The sequence below is a fragment of the Canis lupus genome, chromosome 23 (assembly GCF_048164855.1).
Source record: "Canis lupus baileyi chromosome 23, mCanLup2.hap1, whole genome shotgun sequence".
NCBI classification, from domain to species: domain Eukaryota; kingdom Metazoa; phylum Chordata; class Mammalia; order Carnivora; family Canidae; genus Canis; species Canis lupus.
The window spans coordinates 35,550,876-35,567,776 of NC_132860.1; the positions used below are offsets into that span (position 1 = coordinate 35,550,876).

The 16,901-nt window shown below is 37.0% G+C and overlaps 1 protein-coding gene across 9 annotated transcripts in view; it reads left to right on the plus strand.

Moving 5' to 3' along the window:
* DDIAS (DNA damage induced apoptosis suppressor) overlaps nt 1–16,901 on the plus strand; it is a 30,055-nt gene that overhangs the window by 9,604 nt on the left and 3,550 nt on the right. For 7 of the 9 annotated variants that reach the window (XR_012015751.1, XR_012015753.1, XR_012015750.1 and 4 more), the window contains 5 exons: nt 321–449; nt 5,068–5,229; nt 6,436–6,553; nt 7,691–10,203; nt 10,494–10,620. Coding sequence is in view for 2 of the 9 variants with exons in the window: in XM_072794820.1 (XP_072650921.1) it covers nt 337–449; nt 5,068–5,229; nt 6,436–6,553; nt 7,691–10,168 (2,871 nt within the window). In the remaining 7 variants the exon portion in view is untranslated. Of the gene's footprint in view, nt 1–320; nt 450–5,067; nt 5,230–6,435; nt 6,554–7,690; nt 10,209–10,493; nt 10,621–16,901 lie in introns of those variants that run through there. The other 2 variants (XM_072794820.1, XM_072794819.1) reach the window with 2 other exon arrangements.

The window sequence follows — 16,901 nt, forward strand, 5'->3', positions numbered from 1 at the left end:
GCAGAGGGAAAAGCAAAAGCAGACTCCCCACTGAGCAGGGAGCCTGATGCAGGGATGTGGGCTCAACCCCCGGACTCCGAGATCATGACCTGAGTTGGAGGCAGACGATTAGCTTGACCGACTGAGCCACTCAGGTTGCCCCTTGTTAATACTTTTAATGAGGCAGAAAAATAAAATGTTTTCCAATACATTGACACCAAAAAAGCGAATAGACATCTGTTCATTTTATAGTGGAGGCTAAGTTGTTTTCCTAAGAAGTAAATAATGTATGTACATTTGAAGATGTGCCATTCATCCTGTGGCTATTCTGTTTTTTGTAGGCCATAGTGAGGACACATGAATAGAGGAAGAAAGTTTCTTCTGGCCTCAGTTCTTGCTCTCCAGAATTCCAATTTTATATATCCTTCATGTCAGAAGTGCTTCTCTCGGATAATCCTGGTCTCCAAAAGGTAAAAGTAAAGCCTGTAAACGTGAGAGAGGAAATACATGTGTACACTGTAGTTTTCCTACTGCTCAAGGGCAAATAAGGATTAAATTCACCACCAGACACCATCCCAAGAGTAGAAAGGAGACTGTAACTGTGCTGGGGCTTTTGGGGAAAGGACTTGATAAACCAGGACTACGGGTGGAAAGGGACACTTGATCTGTTGTGGGAGCCAGAGTATTGGCCTGCAGGCTGGACAGAGGGGCAGCAGTAGGGGGAGTTGCCAAGTTCAGATCTCTCTCAGGCCAAGTAGAACAGTTAGTGTATGTTTCTGCCTTTGCCTTTTCTGCCCTCAAGCCCTGAACAAAACTCTAGCTATTCTTCCTTCATCTTAATGCTGACTCTGAAGAGGGTCTCTAAGTCTCCTTGGAAGTTTTGGTTCCACGCTGGCCAAGTGGTGCCTGATGACCTCCAGGAGCACTCCAGGAGGCACCAAGCATGGAGACCCAGCCTTTCCATGAGAGTGAAGATGATCCAGAGTCCGGGGACAAAGGTTCACTGCCACAACTACTCATTACTGAAGTGGAATCACAGGTGTTCTCAGAAGAACTCAGCATCTCTACATTTGAAACTGCCTCTGAAGTTGAGGGCACTTTGGAGCAGCAACAGAGAAATCCCAAAGTGGAGAGACTGAGGCAGTCCCCAGCCCAGGGGAAAGGTTTCAGGCAGTTGATTATCACCCATAAGAAAACTCCCACAGGGAGGAAGACCATAAATGTGAATGTGGTAAAGTCTTCATTTATAACTCACACCTTATAATCCACCAGAGAATTCATTCTGGAAAAAATCCCTTTAAGTATAGCAACTTTAGGAAAACCTTCAACTAGAGCTCAAACCTCATTCAGCATCAGAGGATTCATTCAGGAGAGAAGCCCTATGAGTGTAATGAGTGTGGGAAGACCTTCAGTCAGCATTCATATCTAAGTCAGCATCTGAGAATTCAGTGACGAGAAACCTTTACTATGTAAAGAATGTGGGAAAGCCTGCAGGTGGAGTTCGGAGCTCCTTAGACATCAGAGAATTCATCCCAGAGAAAAGCTTGCCCAATATGCTGAAGGTAAAAGTGCCTCCAGACAGAATTGTACTTTTGTTTAATCAGTTGTAGAACTAGATTACGTAAAAGTTATAAATTACTTAACAAACAAACAAAAACACCATACCAGGCAGATTCTCTTGGGTTGGTTCTTTAAATCCAGAATAGAATTGTCTGGTAATCCTCTAGTGCCAGAGGGAGGTTTCAGATTACCTCCAAGTCTTTGCTATGTACCTGCTTTAGAGGAGAAAAATAGCTTCTTGAGAGTAAATCCCAATCCTTATGGAAAAACTTTGTTCACTTCTGGGATATCCCTAGAATGATGTAGGATTTTCTTTTTTGTTTATTATTTGTTTATTTTCACATGATACCTAGGTTACTTTTTTAATAAATAAATTCCTTCAGAACAGGGACTGTTACAGAAATCTCTGTACCTTTCAGTAGCTTGACACAATACTTTATTGTGGTGCTAAGATTCAGGCCAACTATACCTGAAACACTAAGATTCTTTGATTTTTAAAGTACAGTGAGGGTTAGGGTTGGAGTTCCTTAAAAATACTTTCTCTGGGGTGCCTGGCTGGCTCAGTCTACCTTCAGCGCAGGCCTTTTCACTCTCATTATCTTAAAAGCACATAGTGAATTTTTCCAGAAGCTACATAACGTGTTATATTACAACAGATTGAACTGAGAAGGAAATATGAGGATCTAACTATAGTTATTAAGTCAGACTTTAAAGAGATTTGCAAACTATAAAACAATGCCACTCTTGACACTAATTTTTTTGTTTTGAAACACATATTTTTCATAAAAATAGGTTTTTTGGTTAACCATTCAATGGATCTATTATTTGAGAGAATTAATAGATATTTTTTAGATTTCTTAATTTCTTTCATTTAATTTCTCATATTCAGTTAAAAACAAAAATATTAGCCACATAGACAAAAGCTCTCTGGTGTTCTCAATAGTTTTTAAGAATATAAAGGATCCTGAGACCAAAAAATTTGAAAACTGCTACTTTGTAACAAACGACATTTTGAAAAATAGGGGTGCCTCCAGAAGTTAAATTGGGACTGTGATTTGAATGTGTTGTCTCTACCCTTCTCAAAATGTGGTCTGAGAAGAGATATATCAGTATCACCTGGGAACTTGTTAAAAATGCAGAATCTTGGGCTTTGTCCCAAACTTAATGAATCAGAATCTGTTTTAACAAAGTTAACAAATTATTTCCCCCCATTTACAAATGGAGCAATTGGGGTGAATTTTATGACCCAAATCTAAGGATTTCAGTTCCTAGCCTGCAATTTTTCCCTCGATGTTGTCTTATGACAACTCTAAGAACTAAAAAGCTAATTATAAACTATCTTGCAAATAGAGAGTACCTATGATAGTCTAATAAAAACTAGGTTTATTAGTATAATGTGTATACACACTATATTTTATATTCTTTAAAATATTTGTATTATCTTTATAATATTTAATATGATGAATATGTATAATCTAAGAACAAAGCTGGATTAAAATAAATAAATGTTAGTATGGAGTAATAGACTAGATCTTTTTAAACTTTAATATGGATACAAATCACCTGGGTTGCTTGAAAACATTTGTAAACTACAAAATGCTGATACATATTTTTCTAAGATTTGCTAGGAATTTTTCATTAGACCTGAATGTATTATGAATACATAAAGATAAGGTTAGATGAATGGATTGGCACAGAGCCATTTTCAATGTGGGGAAAAAAAATAATAAATTAACACAGCTGTAGTGATGGTGAGTGAACCAGTAACTTAGACAAAGGATTAACCTTTGTTCAAAATAGTCACCTTGTGAGCTATGGATTTTAGGCTCCCCCTACTGGCTTTCTGGCAATAATCAAAATTATATGACTGACTATTTCTAACGTTATTTTCTATTCGCATTTTGCGGCTCATTTTTAACCCCAGTTATTAGGACATGAAGGAAGAATAAAATCCTGGACTAACCATTACCATAAGATGTATTAAGGTCAGTTTGCTAAATTAAAAACCTGAAAGATCGCTATCAGTTATAAGACATTGCAAACAACTAGAAAAGAGGGGAACACTAAGTAAAATGACAGTAATCATCACAGTATTTAATATTAATTATGAAGAGGAAGCCGGGGGCAGCCCCGGTGGCGCAGCGGTTTAGCGCCGCCTGCAGCCTGGGGTGTGATCCTGGAGACCCGGGATCGAGTACCACATCGGGCTTCCTGCAGGGAGCCTGCTTCTCCCTCTGCCTGTGTCTCTGCCTCTCTCTTCGCTCTCTGAATGAATAAATAAATAAATCTTTAAAAAAAAAAAAAATGAAGAGGAAGCCGACTGACATTTATTAATTTGGCAAGACCTGCACTAGATCCTTTCTTTCCTTTTTTTTTTTTTCTTTTTCTTTTTAAGAATTTATTGAGAGACAGAGCTCACACTTGCACAAGTTGGGGGAGGAACAAAGGGAGAAGGAAAGAAAATCTCAAATGGACTTCATGGTGAGCCTGGAGCCCAACTCAGGGCTTCATCTCGCCACCCACAGATCATAACCTGAGCTGAAATCGAGTCCCATGCTCAGTTGACTGTGCCACCCCACACGCCCCTCTTTATTTTCTTTTTTATGCTTTGTCACATTTTATTCCTCAACCCCGTTTTTTACAGATTAAAAAAATAAGGTTTAAGTGATTTAGTAACTCAAGACCAGATGACTAGTACATAATAGATTTAGAGTGGACCACAGTAGTTTTTGACAAGAAATTCTCCCTTAAAAACAAGTTTAAAAAGATATTTCACACCTAATATTGGTAACCTAATAAATTCTCAGCATATTCCAAAGAAGTAAGTGTTCTTCTTTGATTCTTATATTGTTAGATTATTCTTATATTGGTGAGAAAAATAAAACTAGATATTTATCAATATTTATCAAATGTTTCAAGATAATTCATTATTCTCTTATCAAATACTATTTTTTGGTTTTTTGGGGGTATTTTTTGTTTTTTTTAAAAAATAGATACTGTTCTCTTAACAAAAGATAAACAGTAAACATCAGATCTTCTGTTGGTGTGGTGCTCACTTCATTGTTTTCTTTGCCCCCCAATTCCAGAGTATAATATACCTCAATTTGTTAAGGGTAATTTAGCTACCTAATAAGAACATCTCCTTTCCCTTTCTCTCTTACCTTCCTTCTTCCCTCTCTCCTGCACACAATTTTTCTTCGTTATTTCTCTTCTTTTTTAAAGTAGCTCCATGCCCACTGTGGGGCTCAAACTCACTACCCTGAGATCTGGAGTTGCATGCTTTACCAACTAAGCCAGCCAGGCACCCCTTCTGTTTTCTATTTGGTGCTAAACTTAAGTGAGTAAAAGTAGTTGTTATAAATAGAGAAATTCAAAAGATGTTGACCTGAAGTCATTTAAGAATATGTTATATAAGTACTTTTGTATACAAAATATTATTTTTAATGTTTACTTTTCCAAATTTGCTTTCTATTGTATAAAAAAAAATTAGTGAACATCTCTATACTTTTTTTCTCTCTACTCTTCTAGGTCTCGTTGTCCAAAATGTGGCTTTACTGGCAAAGCTGAAAATGTCAGTTACAGATACAAACTTTCCTTAAAAATTGCAGACTCAAACAACTTGTTTGTCATTACTGTATTTGGAAGCTGCTTAGATGCATTTTTTGGTCTTACAGCCAATGGTTTGCACAGGTAAGAATATTCAAAGCATTTCCCCCACCCAGCTTCTTTAGCTTATCAGTAGAATTTGAAAATACATGTTTTTAAGGTAATATGCATTTAGTTAAAAGATGATCACTTGACCTCAGATTATCAATTCCTTTTAAAAGATAATTAAATAGAAAGGTGTTCATTTCCTGATTACATACTGTGATGATGTTTAACTAAGCTCCTTTTATTCAAGGCATATTAAGATGTAATAAAAATATTAGTTTACAATACTCTAATCTAGATTAGAGAAATAAAGGATAAGAAAGTAAAATTGTGGGCAGCCCCGGTGGCGCAGCGGTTTAGCGCTGCCTGCAGCCCAGGTCGTAATCCTGGAGACCCGAGATCGAGTCCCACGTCAGGCTCTCTGTGTGGTGCCTGCTTCTCCCTCTGCCTGTGTCTCTGCCTCTCTCTCTGTCTCTATGAATAAATAAAATAAAAATCTTAAAAAAAAAAAAAAAAGAAAAGAAAGTAAAATTGTTTCAAATTAAAGGAATATCTAAATCGAGGTTAACATTCCAGTAGCTAAAGTCCTTGAGATAGAAGAAGCTATTGAGGGAATAATTTGTGTATCGGGATCCCTGGCTGGCTCAGTAGTTTGGCTCCTGCCTTCGGCCCAGGGCGTGATCCTGGATTCCCAGGATCGAGTCCCACATCGGGCTCCTTGCATGGAGCCTGCTTCTCCCTCTGCCTGTGTCTCTGCCTCTCTCTCTGTGTCTCTCATGAATAAATGAATAAAATCTTTTTAAAAATAATAATAATTTGCATATCAGAGGTTGAAATTTTGTCATTTCACTTGTATCACAACTTCATCTGCATAGTTTCACCTATTAAGGTATCCTGAGATATAAGAATGACATAAGCAATTAAAGCTTTTTCTTTCCTTAAGTCTTCTACCCTCTTCCTCTAATTACTTGACAGAGGAAATCTCTGTCCATTTCCTTGTAGTTGAGAGCAAACTGATTACCAAGGGAAGAAAGACTTCCTTCTGCTTTGAGGGCTAGAGATCCCACCACTACTTCTTTGCCACTATTGGAATAAATGTTTAGCCTGATTACTCGGAAGTCATCTGCTTTGAGCCTTTTTTTTCTATATGTAACTCAAAAGGTTTATGCTGCATTATCAGACTAATTGTATGGCAAGTTAAAATTTCAAAGCTTTTGTCTTCACATTTTTAATTTTCTCTCCAAGGTACATTCAAGATCCTAATGAGATTTCAGAAACACTGGACCATGATGCAATTCATAATCTGTTAACTAAAGCAGTTGAAATTCGCTTTGTTGGACAAAGTTTTATTTTTGGAGTGACGGTAATTGAGACTAGCTTTCTTTTTAATATTCTGTTAGCATTTCCATTGTAATAAAATGATTTGAATTTTCAGAATAGTCTTTAGGAGTCATAAATGTGAGGGTCTGTAGAAGCACTTTAAACTGTATAAAAATAGGCTAAACATGATCTGTTAAAATACCATGTGTGAGAGCTTCCTCTTTCAAGTCAGAAGAGCCCAGTTCAAATGTTTTCAGAGTTTTAAAAATCTAAATTTATTTGTTTAAATAAGTTTATTTAAATTTATTTTAAAGTCAGAATATTAGATATTTTGTTTTGATATTTGGTATTTATTTCACTCTCCAAATTTTGTTTAAATGCAGTAATAAAACTTAACTCTTTAATGGTATGATTTTGTCATCTGTAAAAGGAAGAGAGCACTAACATGAAAGCAAAGTATCTGAGTATTGGTTACTCTAAGAATAGTAGGAAGAATGGCCTTAAATAATTACAAAAGTGATTGTAGAAGTTCTAAGAATATACTGACTCTGAAGGAATAATCGTTTTCTGTCTCATGTATGCTAGAGGGAACAAATAGAAATTTTGCCCACACTTGAATCAAGGTTTTAAAAGGGGGAATAGCATTCCACACCTGAACAGTGAGAAAAACTCAAAATAACAGTGAAATCAGGAGCTATAGAGTTTGTTGTTAAAATCTTAGGTGTTTTTTTTTTTTCCTTTTTTTGTTTGGTTTTGGTTTTTGGTTTTTGTTGTCTTTTTTTTTTTAATGAGTGAGAACTTTTCCTTAAATATTCAAAGTTTCTGGAAGCTAATGAGAAATACAATAGTAGGTGCTATTGAGCAACTACTATTTGCTTAGCACTGCAGTTTTCCATGTTACTGATAATACAATAGTCCTGCATATTTATCCTTATTTTATACATAAATGAACTAAGATTCAGAGAAGTTAAATAATTTGACCAAAGCCCCCAACACTAGAAATGTTTACTCTAAGGTTTACTTCTATTCCTTATGCTACTTTGTCTATAACACTACAGGTATTGAAATTATGAGGATAGGAGTTATAATTGTGTCCATTTAAATCTGTTAAGTCCCTGTTTCACCTTTGAGACAAAGGAAAAAAATTTTTATTGTCATTTAAATTCATTTACTTTCACAGAATTTTGGAAACCAACACGGACAAGGTTCAGATTCCAATAACTCCTTAAAGCAATGCTCTGACCGCAAGAGAGAAGTTAAAGCATTAGTAGCATGCCAGATTGTTCTACCAGACCCGGGTGTTGCAGGCTTGACTGTCATTGACTACTTCCATCAGCTTTTGCAACTCTCTGATTCCAGGAAACTTGATGGCAGCTCCCAGGCATCAAATAGCCACTTACTTGCTTTAGAACAGACAAATAGTGATCTCAGCAGCATATGTGGCCCTGAAATTTTCAAGTCCCATGGAAGAGATAATTTTTCAAGATTCTGGCAGGCATCACTTGAACTCACTTCCACTCTTTCACACCTAACAAATGATTTTTCAGCTTTAGAACAAAGCAAGGCCATTGATACTCTTCACCAGAACAGAAAGCACATCTCTTTTGCAGAGGCCACTGGTTCTAATAGGTGTCATGATGCCTTTCAGGGTTCTTGGAGCCTTATTTCATACATGGATAAAAAGAGCACAGCACAGAAGTTGAGTGAAGAAGTTGGCTTACAAGCTTATCAGCCCAGTGCAGTCACTAGCAGTCATGAAATCAGAGTTACTGACTCTGATTTTTCCCCTTTGAAAATGCAAGAGCCCCTGGAGTCAAGTAATAAAAAATCCTTCCATAGTGCTGTGGAAATTAATAAGTATTCCCCACATGAGCTAACATATCACCAGTATCATGATTTAGATAAGCCCTTTAGCCTTCAGAAGAGATCTACATGTTGTCCACCTTCATCACTCAGACTTGAAGAGATAGTTAGTGGTTCCCAGGACTGTGACCCTGAGATTTGGGATGATCTGCCATTCTCTGAAAGCCTGAATGAGTTTCTGGCATTTGTCAAAAGTGAAATTGCTATAACCCAGAGAGATGCCAGTAGTAAAAAATGTCATCTAGATAATGACATCGATAGATTACATGCAGACCACAGCAAGTTATCTGTGACTTCCCAGAGAACTACTGGAGACTTACATACACCACCTATAGCTTTAAGATTATCTCAAGCAACAATCAAAGCAAGCTATAGCAAAGTCCTTTCCAACTGTGAAGAAAATCCAAGTCCTACTGTTCAGAAGGAGTCACAGTCAAATGACACAGCGGAGGCTGTTTCTATAAGTAGTAATGGAAGTGATATTTCCGAATATTTGCCACCAAATGCTTATCTGTCAGCTCTGTTTCCATCTTCAAAAGGTTCAGGAACAATAGGTACTCTTAAATCTACCAGAATTCCATCACATAAAGCTGAAACTATACTTAGGCACAGTACCTCAGAGAGTGACCATTCTTGTCTCAATAGCAAATATTTCAAAAGATGTGGAGTAAAATCACTTTCAGAAATGAGTGAAAAGTTGGTAACTTTGTGTTCAAGGAGATATAATAATGTTTCTGACCTTTGCAATTTAGAAAATAAACAACATTGTAGGTGGCCAAAGAACCAAGGTGACAGTTTTACAATCTGCAGAAAACTTACATATCCTTTAGAAACTCTTTGCAGTAGTCCAAATAGAAGTACAAATACACTGAAAGAAATGCCTTGTGGAGGTATCAATAACTCAACACAGAACTATTCTGATCATGAAGGTAGCTATGATGCTTCTGCCGATCTCTTTGATGATAGTGCTAAAGAAATGGACATTACGACAGAAATTGCCAAAAAGTCACAGAACATTTTGCTACAGTGGGGAAAATCTTTGGCAGAAAGTCATCGTACAGAATCAAATTTCTCACTGAGATCACTTCCTAAGAATTCCAACCAGTCTTCACAGAAGTTGTCTTCACAAAGCATATCTGCCTCTGCGTGCCCAAGAATCTGCTCTTCTCCACCTCGTTTTCAGTCAGATTCAGAATATGATTTTGGAGATAGCCAAGACTTTGTTCCATGTTCACAGTCAACTCCAGTTGCAGGATTCCACCAAACAAGAATTCATGAGATGAAAGGAACTTTGAAAAACTTACTTGCCTTTTATACGGATCTTGATGCTAGCTATAAAAAAAGGCAGATTTCCTCTGAAAATGATGCTCAGCAAGCCACCCCAAGCTGTCCAAACAATGTAAAGACACCCAGCCAGAAATTCAGAAGCCCTGTTAAATCTGGTATTATACAACCAGAGGTTTTCAACAATAGTCTTATTGCTGAGTGTTCTGAAAGTGATAATGAATGGATCCCTCCTACCACAAAAAAAGTATTTCCTTCAGAAATTCTTGGATTCCAAGTGATGGGTCTAAGGAAATGCTCTGCTGCCTGTGATTCTCCTGATGAAGAAGAGTTACCAAGAAAGAAACTGAAATGCGTCAAACGAATAATGAATTCAGGTTGGCTTTCCAAAGACTCAGGTTTGGGAGTTGGATCTTGTTCAGAAGTCCAGTGTTGCTTTCCATTTTCAGAAAATTGGCCACCTTCCATGCCTGAGACAAAAAGCAGTTGGTCTCCTGAATTATTTTCATAAAAAGTCACCTGAACCCAACTGCTAAGCTTGTAAAGGTAAGTCTGTTTGGAAGCTTTTGCCTCCCGTGGTATGGAAAGCAATGTTAAGTTGTAAAAACCCGAACAGAAGCAAATAGAAAATAGGCATTGTTGTACTTTTTAAAATGTAAAGCCATTGTTTTTCCCAGCATTTTATCCAAATACTTTGGCACTTTATTTTACATTGTTGATTGTCCGTTAATGATACTGTTAATTTTGCTTGTTAAAAGTATTTATTAAGATCACATTTACATTCAGAAATAAAGATTTTGCAAACCAAAACTTAAAGTCTTAATTGTTCTGCACAGCTCAGAAAATGCCTGCTATGTATTAGGGCCAACTACCATGCTGAGTTTGTGATACAAAGCTACGAGATCAGTAGTCTCATGGAGATTCAATTAACCCAGCAACATCTATGGGCTGAGGATAAGAAAGGTAAATGAAAACTTACTGTTTAAAGTTAAATGTGAAACCATTGTTATTTTATTTAGTAAGTATTTATTGAATGGTTACCTCATACCAGATACTGGGCTACATGCTGGGACTTCGAAAATGAAAGTCGGGCCCATTCCCTCAAGAAACTCGTGGTCTAGTAAACAGTAAACATCTGGTGAGTTCTATGATAGGTTTAAGCTTGCAGAGCTTGGAGGAGCAAAAATGAGTAGATTCTAGATTCTCCTTAGCAGCACCTCAGCTGTACCCTGTGAAATCTTTTACAAATAATGAAATCTTATGTCTTTGCCATTCACCAGAGCACTTCTTCCAAATGTACACTCTTCATACCTCCAACCTAGACTACTCTCCTTGCCCCCTGCATATGAAGAAGATTGAGATCACTTGGTGTTCCTCAACTACCCACACCCATAGCTACCCACTTCTCTGTATTCATCCACAGCTTCTTTAATCTCAGAATATTATGCACACCTTCTACTTACTGCTAATCTTTCTTTTGGGGCTGTTGATTATTACACCCATCTTTGCTTTTTTACTACTAACTTTTTGGCTCTCTCCCCACTTTCCAACTTTTTACTTTGAAAATTTACAAATACATGGGATGCCTAGGTGGCTCAATGGTTGAGCATCTGCTTTCAGCTCAGGTCATGATCCTGGGGTCCTGGGATCAAGTCCGGCATCAAGCTTCCCACAGGGAGCCTGCTTCTCCCTCTGCCCATGTCTCTGCCTCTCTCTGTGTCTCTCATGAATATACATATATAAATAATCATTTTTTAAAAAGTTTACAAATACAGAAAAGTTGGAATAATAGTGAAATAACATCTATATATACCACTTAGATTGAGTCATTCTTAACATTGTGCCTTCTGTGTATGTGTATTTGCTCTTACTATATCTATATAGATGTATAGTTGTTTTTGATGAACTATTTAAAGACAAGCTACAGATACATTTCACTCCCAGATACTTTGAGTTTCCTTAAAGTAAGGACTTTTTCTTCTACGTAATTTCAGTATCATCACACCAAAGAATAATAACTAATTATCCAATATCATCTAATATTCAGCCCATATTCAAATTTTTCTACTTGCCCTAGATTGTCTTATAATTGTTGATGGTGTTTAGTCAGGATTTTAGGGGGATCCCTGGGTGGCTCAGTGGTTTAGTGTCTGCCTTTGGCCCAGGGCGTGATCCTGGAGTCCCGGGATCAAGTCCCATGTCGGGCTCCCTGCATGGGACCTGCTTCTCCCTCTGCCTGTGTCTCTGCCTCTCTCTGTGTGTGTGTCTCTCATGAATAAATAAATAACATATTTTAAAAAAATAATCAGAATTTTATTAAGCTTCATCCATGGAGTTTCATTGTGTTTCTTGCTATTTTTCCTAGGACTTTATTTTTCACCACGTTGACTTTTTTGAAGAAATCAGACCATTCTTTTGTAGAATGTCCCACATTTTAGATTTGTATATTTACTTTATAGTATCAGTTCCTTGTTTCTTTGTCCCCCAGTATTTCCTATAAGACTGTCTTGATTAGAGTCAGGTTTTGGCAGAGATACTTCATGAGTTATGTGGTATACTTCATGTTGAATCACATTAGGAGACAGGGGCAAACTGTCTATTAGTGATAGTAAATTAGATTGCTTAGTTCAGTTGGTGCCTACCAGATCTCACTATTATAAAAGTACTTTTTTTATTCAATTGCACTCATTCTTTTTGATACTCTATATAATACTCCTTGCTACCTCCCTGCTAGCTACTCTTGTTCATAGCCAGTCTTCTTTAAAAAATAGTCATTGTCAACTTTCACACCATTCACTGTTTAACCTGCTACAGTCTTATTCCCAACTCCAGTGGCTTTAGTGTCAGCGGTTTTCTAACCCTGAAATCCAATGGGTTTGCCATTTCTTATTTTGTTTGATCTCTGTACTTCTTCCTTTACCGAGCTACTGTTCTCATGTTTTCTGGTTTTGCCCAATTTCTGCTCATCTTTGATCAGGACTGCCTATGGGGCAGATATTTTTTTATCAGGGTCCTTGTCTATATAAACAATTTGATTTTTAAAATGGATTACAGAATTCATGGGCCCATGTAAGGTAGAGTGTTTTGTCAGTAAAGATTTAGAATAATGAATAGAGAAAAAGGGCATGTTTATTGTTCAGTCAGTGCATGTGAAGATTCTTTATAGTGTATAGAAACCATCTCTTCATCTTTATTGTTAGGTGTGCCATTCCTGGCTAATTTCATATCTTCCACTGCAATAAAAGAATAGTAGTGCAGTTATTCACAGTGCTATGACTCTTAAGAACCTGTTTGGATTGAACTATATGGATCTTGTCTCTAAAGTTCCCTCATACCATCTATTTTTTTTTTTTCATACCATCTATTTAATGCTGGTTATGTCATTGCTGATAATGTTGCATCCATTGTGTCACTGAATACTGGCTTCCAATGACTATCAAAAGTCATTGTGGTGCTTCATTGATGATTACCAAAAATGCACATCTTACATAAAATATGCAAGAAAGTGAATAATAATTCATTTTCTGGTTATGTTTACCATTTGGATATTTATAGCATAAACATAGAATACATATTCCAACCATGCCTTCTCTTGAACATTTTAGGCTGTAATTACTGCATTCCTAGACAGTGATCTCTTGGTCACACCCAGGAATAATAGGCAAGAGGCCCAGGCGTGGAGCAAAAAGAGTGGTTTCATTTGTGCAAAGAATGTCCATTCCTTCATCAGCGTGGCTTAAGTCCAAACTTGGAGAGTACAGTATCACTATCCATTGAAACAAGAGAGAGGACACTGACTAGAAGGAACAGTTGGCATTGTGGAGCACTAGTCTTAAAAGGCCTCAGATAGAAGGGCCTGGCCTGACACAAGGTGCAATACCTGCAAAGGGTTAAGTGATCTCCTTAGTGCCAATGGCATGTGGTGAATAGGGTGAAGAACAACTGCCACTACCCTCACAAGCCTGAAGTCTATAGACTACAGACTGCATCACAGTTGAAACAGACTAGTGAGAGCCAGTGCACAGGACCACACACACACGACTTAATCCTAAGGGTCAGTGATGATATTTGGTAGCCCAGAACCTGGAATTCATCATTTGCCCAATAGAATCATCTAAACAAACTACCATTCTTGCAGCCCAATCACATACTGTCATGTGAAAGAAATACTGCTTCATCACAGGAATGGTCTAATGTTCAGACCCAGGGCTTCTCGTGGCATGTGCTCCACACAGCATGAGTTAGAGGATTGGAGGTAGGTACCATCTCAAAAGGGAGAGATGGTACCTATGCCAGGCACCAAAGTGAAACTCAGAAAATTTTAAGAGAGGTACTTTCAGCAACCAGATCTCCATGTGGGACCAGGTCTGGACTCAGGCTGCCTTGCTTAGTCCCAGGAACTAGAGAACCTAAAAAATCCTGAGCAAGACACTAAAGCACCAGTCTCCTTGAAGCATGGGTGCTGGGGCAGGATCCGTATACTCAGATCTCAGAAATATTATCTGACCATCTCTTATTCTTTATTTTGTTGTTTGTCTACAGTTTAAAAGATGGTACCTGTCACTGTTCTGTTATTGGCCCTTCTACATATACTTTGGTCGAATTTATCCATTTATCTACAGTTACCATAGTCTGTTTAATCCAAAGTCTGTCTTCTGTCTAGACTTTCTCCTGAGATTCCATTTGTATGTTAGTATTTTTGTTATCATTCAGTTTGAAGTGTTTAATAATTTACATGTGGTTTCTTTGACCCATGAATTTTTTACAAATGTGTTTTTCTTAATTTTCAAGCATACGTGTTTTTTTTCCTAGTTACCTCTTTATTGATGACTTCTACCTAAATTACACTGTGGTCAGAAAACGTATTCTATATTATTTCAGAGACTTTTGATTTGTGGAGACTTGTTCTGTGGCCCCATCTATAGTCAGTTTTTGTAAAAATGCCATATATGCTTGAGAAGAACATGTATTCTGCAGTTAGTGGACGCAGTATTTTGTACATATATATTAGGTTAATCTTGTGCAAATTACTTGGACTGATTTTCCCCCATTCTATCAATTATTGAAGGAGATATTTTTAAATTTCCCTCTATGATTGTGAATGTGTTTTGCACTTTAGTCAGGTTTTTTTTTTTTTTTGAGTCTATTATTAGGCACAACTTCAATTTTGTATCTTCCTGATAGACTGAAAAGTACATCTTGAAATCTCCTCACCAAAAAAAAAAAAAAAAAAGAAATCTCATCACCATGATTTTTTTTTTTTAAGTAATCTCTACACCCAACATGGGGCTTACACCCACTACCCTGAGATTACCAGTTGCACACTCTATGGACAAGCCAGACAGGTGCCCCACCATGAATGCTTTTTTATTTGCTAATATCCACTTATCATTGTACTGCATTAGCTTGTTTTGATTAGTATTTGTAAGAGGTTTTGGGGTTTTGTTTGTTTTCCATTCCTTTTTATTTCCCAGTATCTTTATGTCTTAGATATGTTTCCTATAAAACTCTTAGTTGGGTTTTGTGGTGTTGTCCAGTTTAACATTCTTTTTCCTCTAACTGAACATTTAATCCATTAACAATATAATCAAAATATATTTAGGCTTATCTTCTTTCATATTTCCTATTTATCCTGCCTGTGGATTCTTTCCTTCTTTCTTTTCTGGTTGTTTATTTTTCTGCTATCATTCTTGTTTTTCTTCTAGGTTTGGTGATTAAGTGCTGTTTCTTTTTGTTTTTACCATAGAAATTAAACCACGCACCCTTAGTTTTCAAAGTGTAAGTCTAATCAATGCCTATAATCCTATCCAAAAGACCTTCAGTCATTTTCAATCCATTTACCCTTCTCTTAAATTTATCATTAATATTAATTCTTTATTTTTTACCCTATCAGATACTAGTTTATTCATTTCTTTATTTTTGTTTTGTTTTTGGGTTTACCTACATACTTGCCTTTTTCTTTGCTCTTTAATTTATCTTGCATCTTGTACCTTCACTTTTCTTTGGTCTGAAACCTACCCTTCAGAATTTCTTTAATTGAAGTTCTCTTGATGGAAAAACTCAAGTTTTTGTTTATTGTTCAAGTTTTTGTTTATTTGTTTGCTTTTAAAGGCCATATTCACATAATATAAGGTTGAGGTTAGTGACAGATGTCATCCAAGATGTCTAAAACAGACATAAAAATGAGTGGCTGAGAATCATTTTCCCACTCTGGAGATCTAAACCTGAGGTACATGTGTTTGGCAAAGTAGTCCTATTTTTGTAGGCCTTAACTAGATTATTTATCTCATGGTTTGCAGTTTGGTTGGTACCAGATGAAGAGATTGAAAGCATTTGGTCAGATATTAATTTGAACAAGCTGAATGGATATGACAAAGTTAACTGGAGTCAATAAATGCCATTAACAGTGTGTTCCAACTCTCCTTGACCTTTGGGTATTTCTTAAGGAACAAAGGAGAAGTTGATGACGTTAAACCTGTGACTGAGCAGCCAGTCTGCCTGAACTCTACCACATCTGCTATAGGTTGCATTAGGTTTCAATTCATATGTTGAAACCTAATCCCCAGTGTGATAGTATATGGAGGTGGTGCTTTGGGGAGGTGATGAGGTCAGGGGAGTACAGCTCTCACAAATGAGATTAGTAATCCTATAAGAAAGGTCACAGAGTTCCCTCACTCCTGTCATGCCATAATAAAAAGACAGCCATCTATAAACCAGGAAACAGGCCCTCACCAGACATGGAATCTACAAGCCCCTTGATTTTGGACTTTGCAGCCTCCAGAACCGTGAGAAATAATTTCAGGTATTGGGGCCCTTGTTGGCTCCGGTGGTGGAACATGCGACTCTTGATCTTAGAGTTGTAGCTTTGAGCCTCTTATTGGCTGTAGAGATAACTTAAAAAGAAAATTTTTATTTTTGGTGTTTATACACTAGTCAGTCTGTGGTACTTTGTTAAAGCCACCTGAAAAGATTAGGATAGTATCTCTTAATGGACTGCTAGTTAACTAATTTTCTATTTCATGGTAGTATCATTTACTGTGTGCCTATTAAATGCCAAACACTGTGGCACATTACTTGTATTATTCATTTAATCTTCAGAATAACATATAGTAGGTGGTATTGGCTCAGTTTTAGAGAAGAGAAAACTGAGGCACAGGGATGAAATTACTTATTCAAGGTCATAATCAGTATATGATACAGCTGGAGTTCAAACAGAAGTTTTAGCTATAAAACCATGTTCTTCC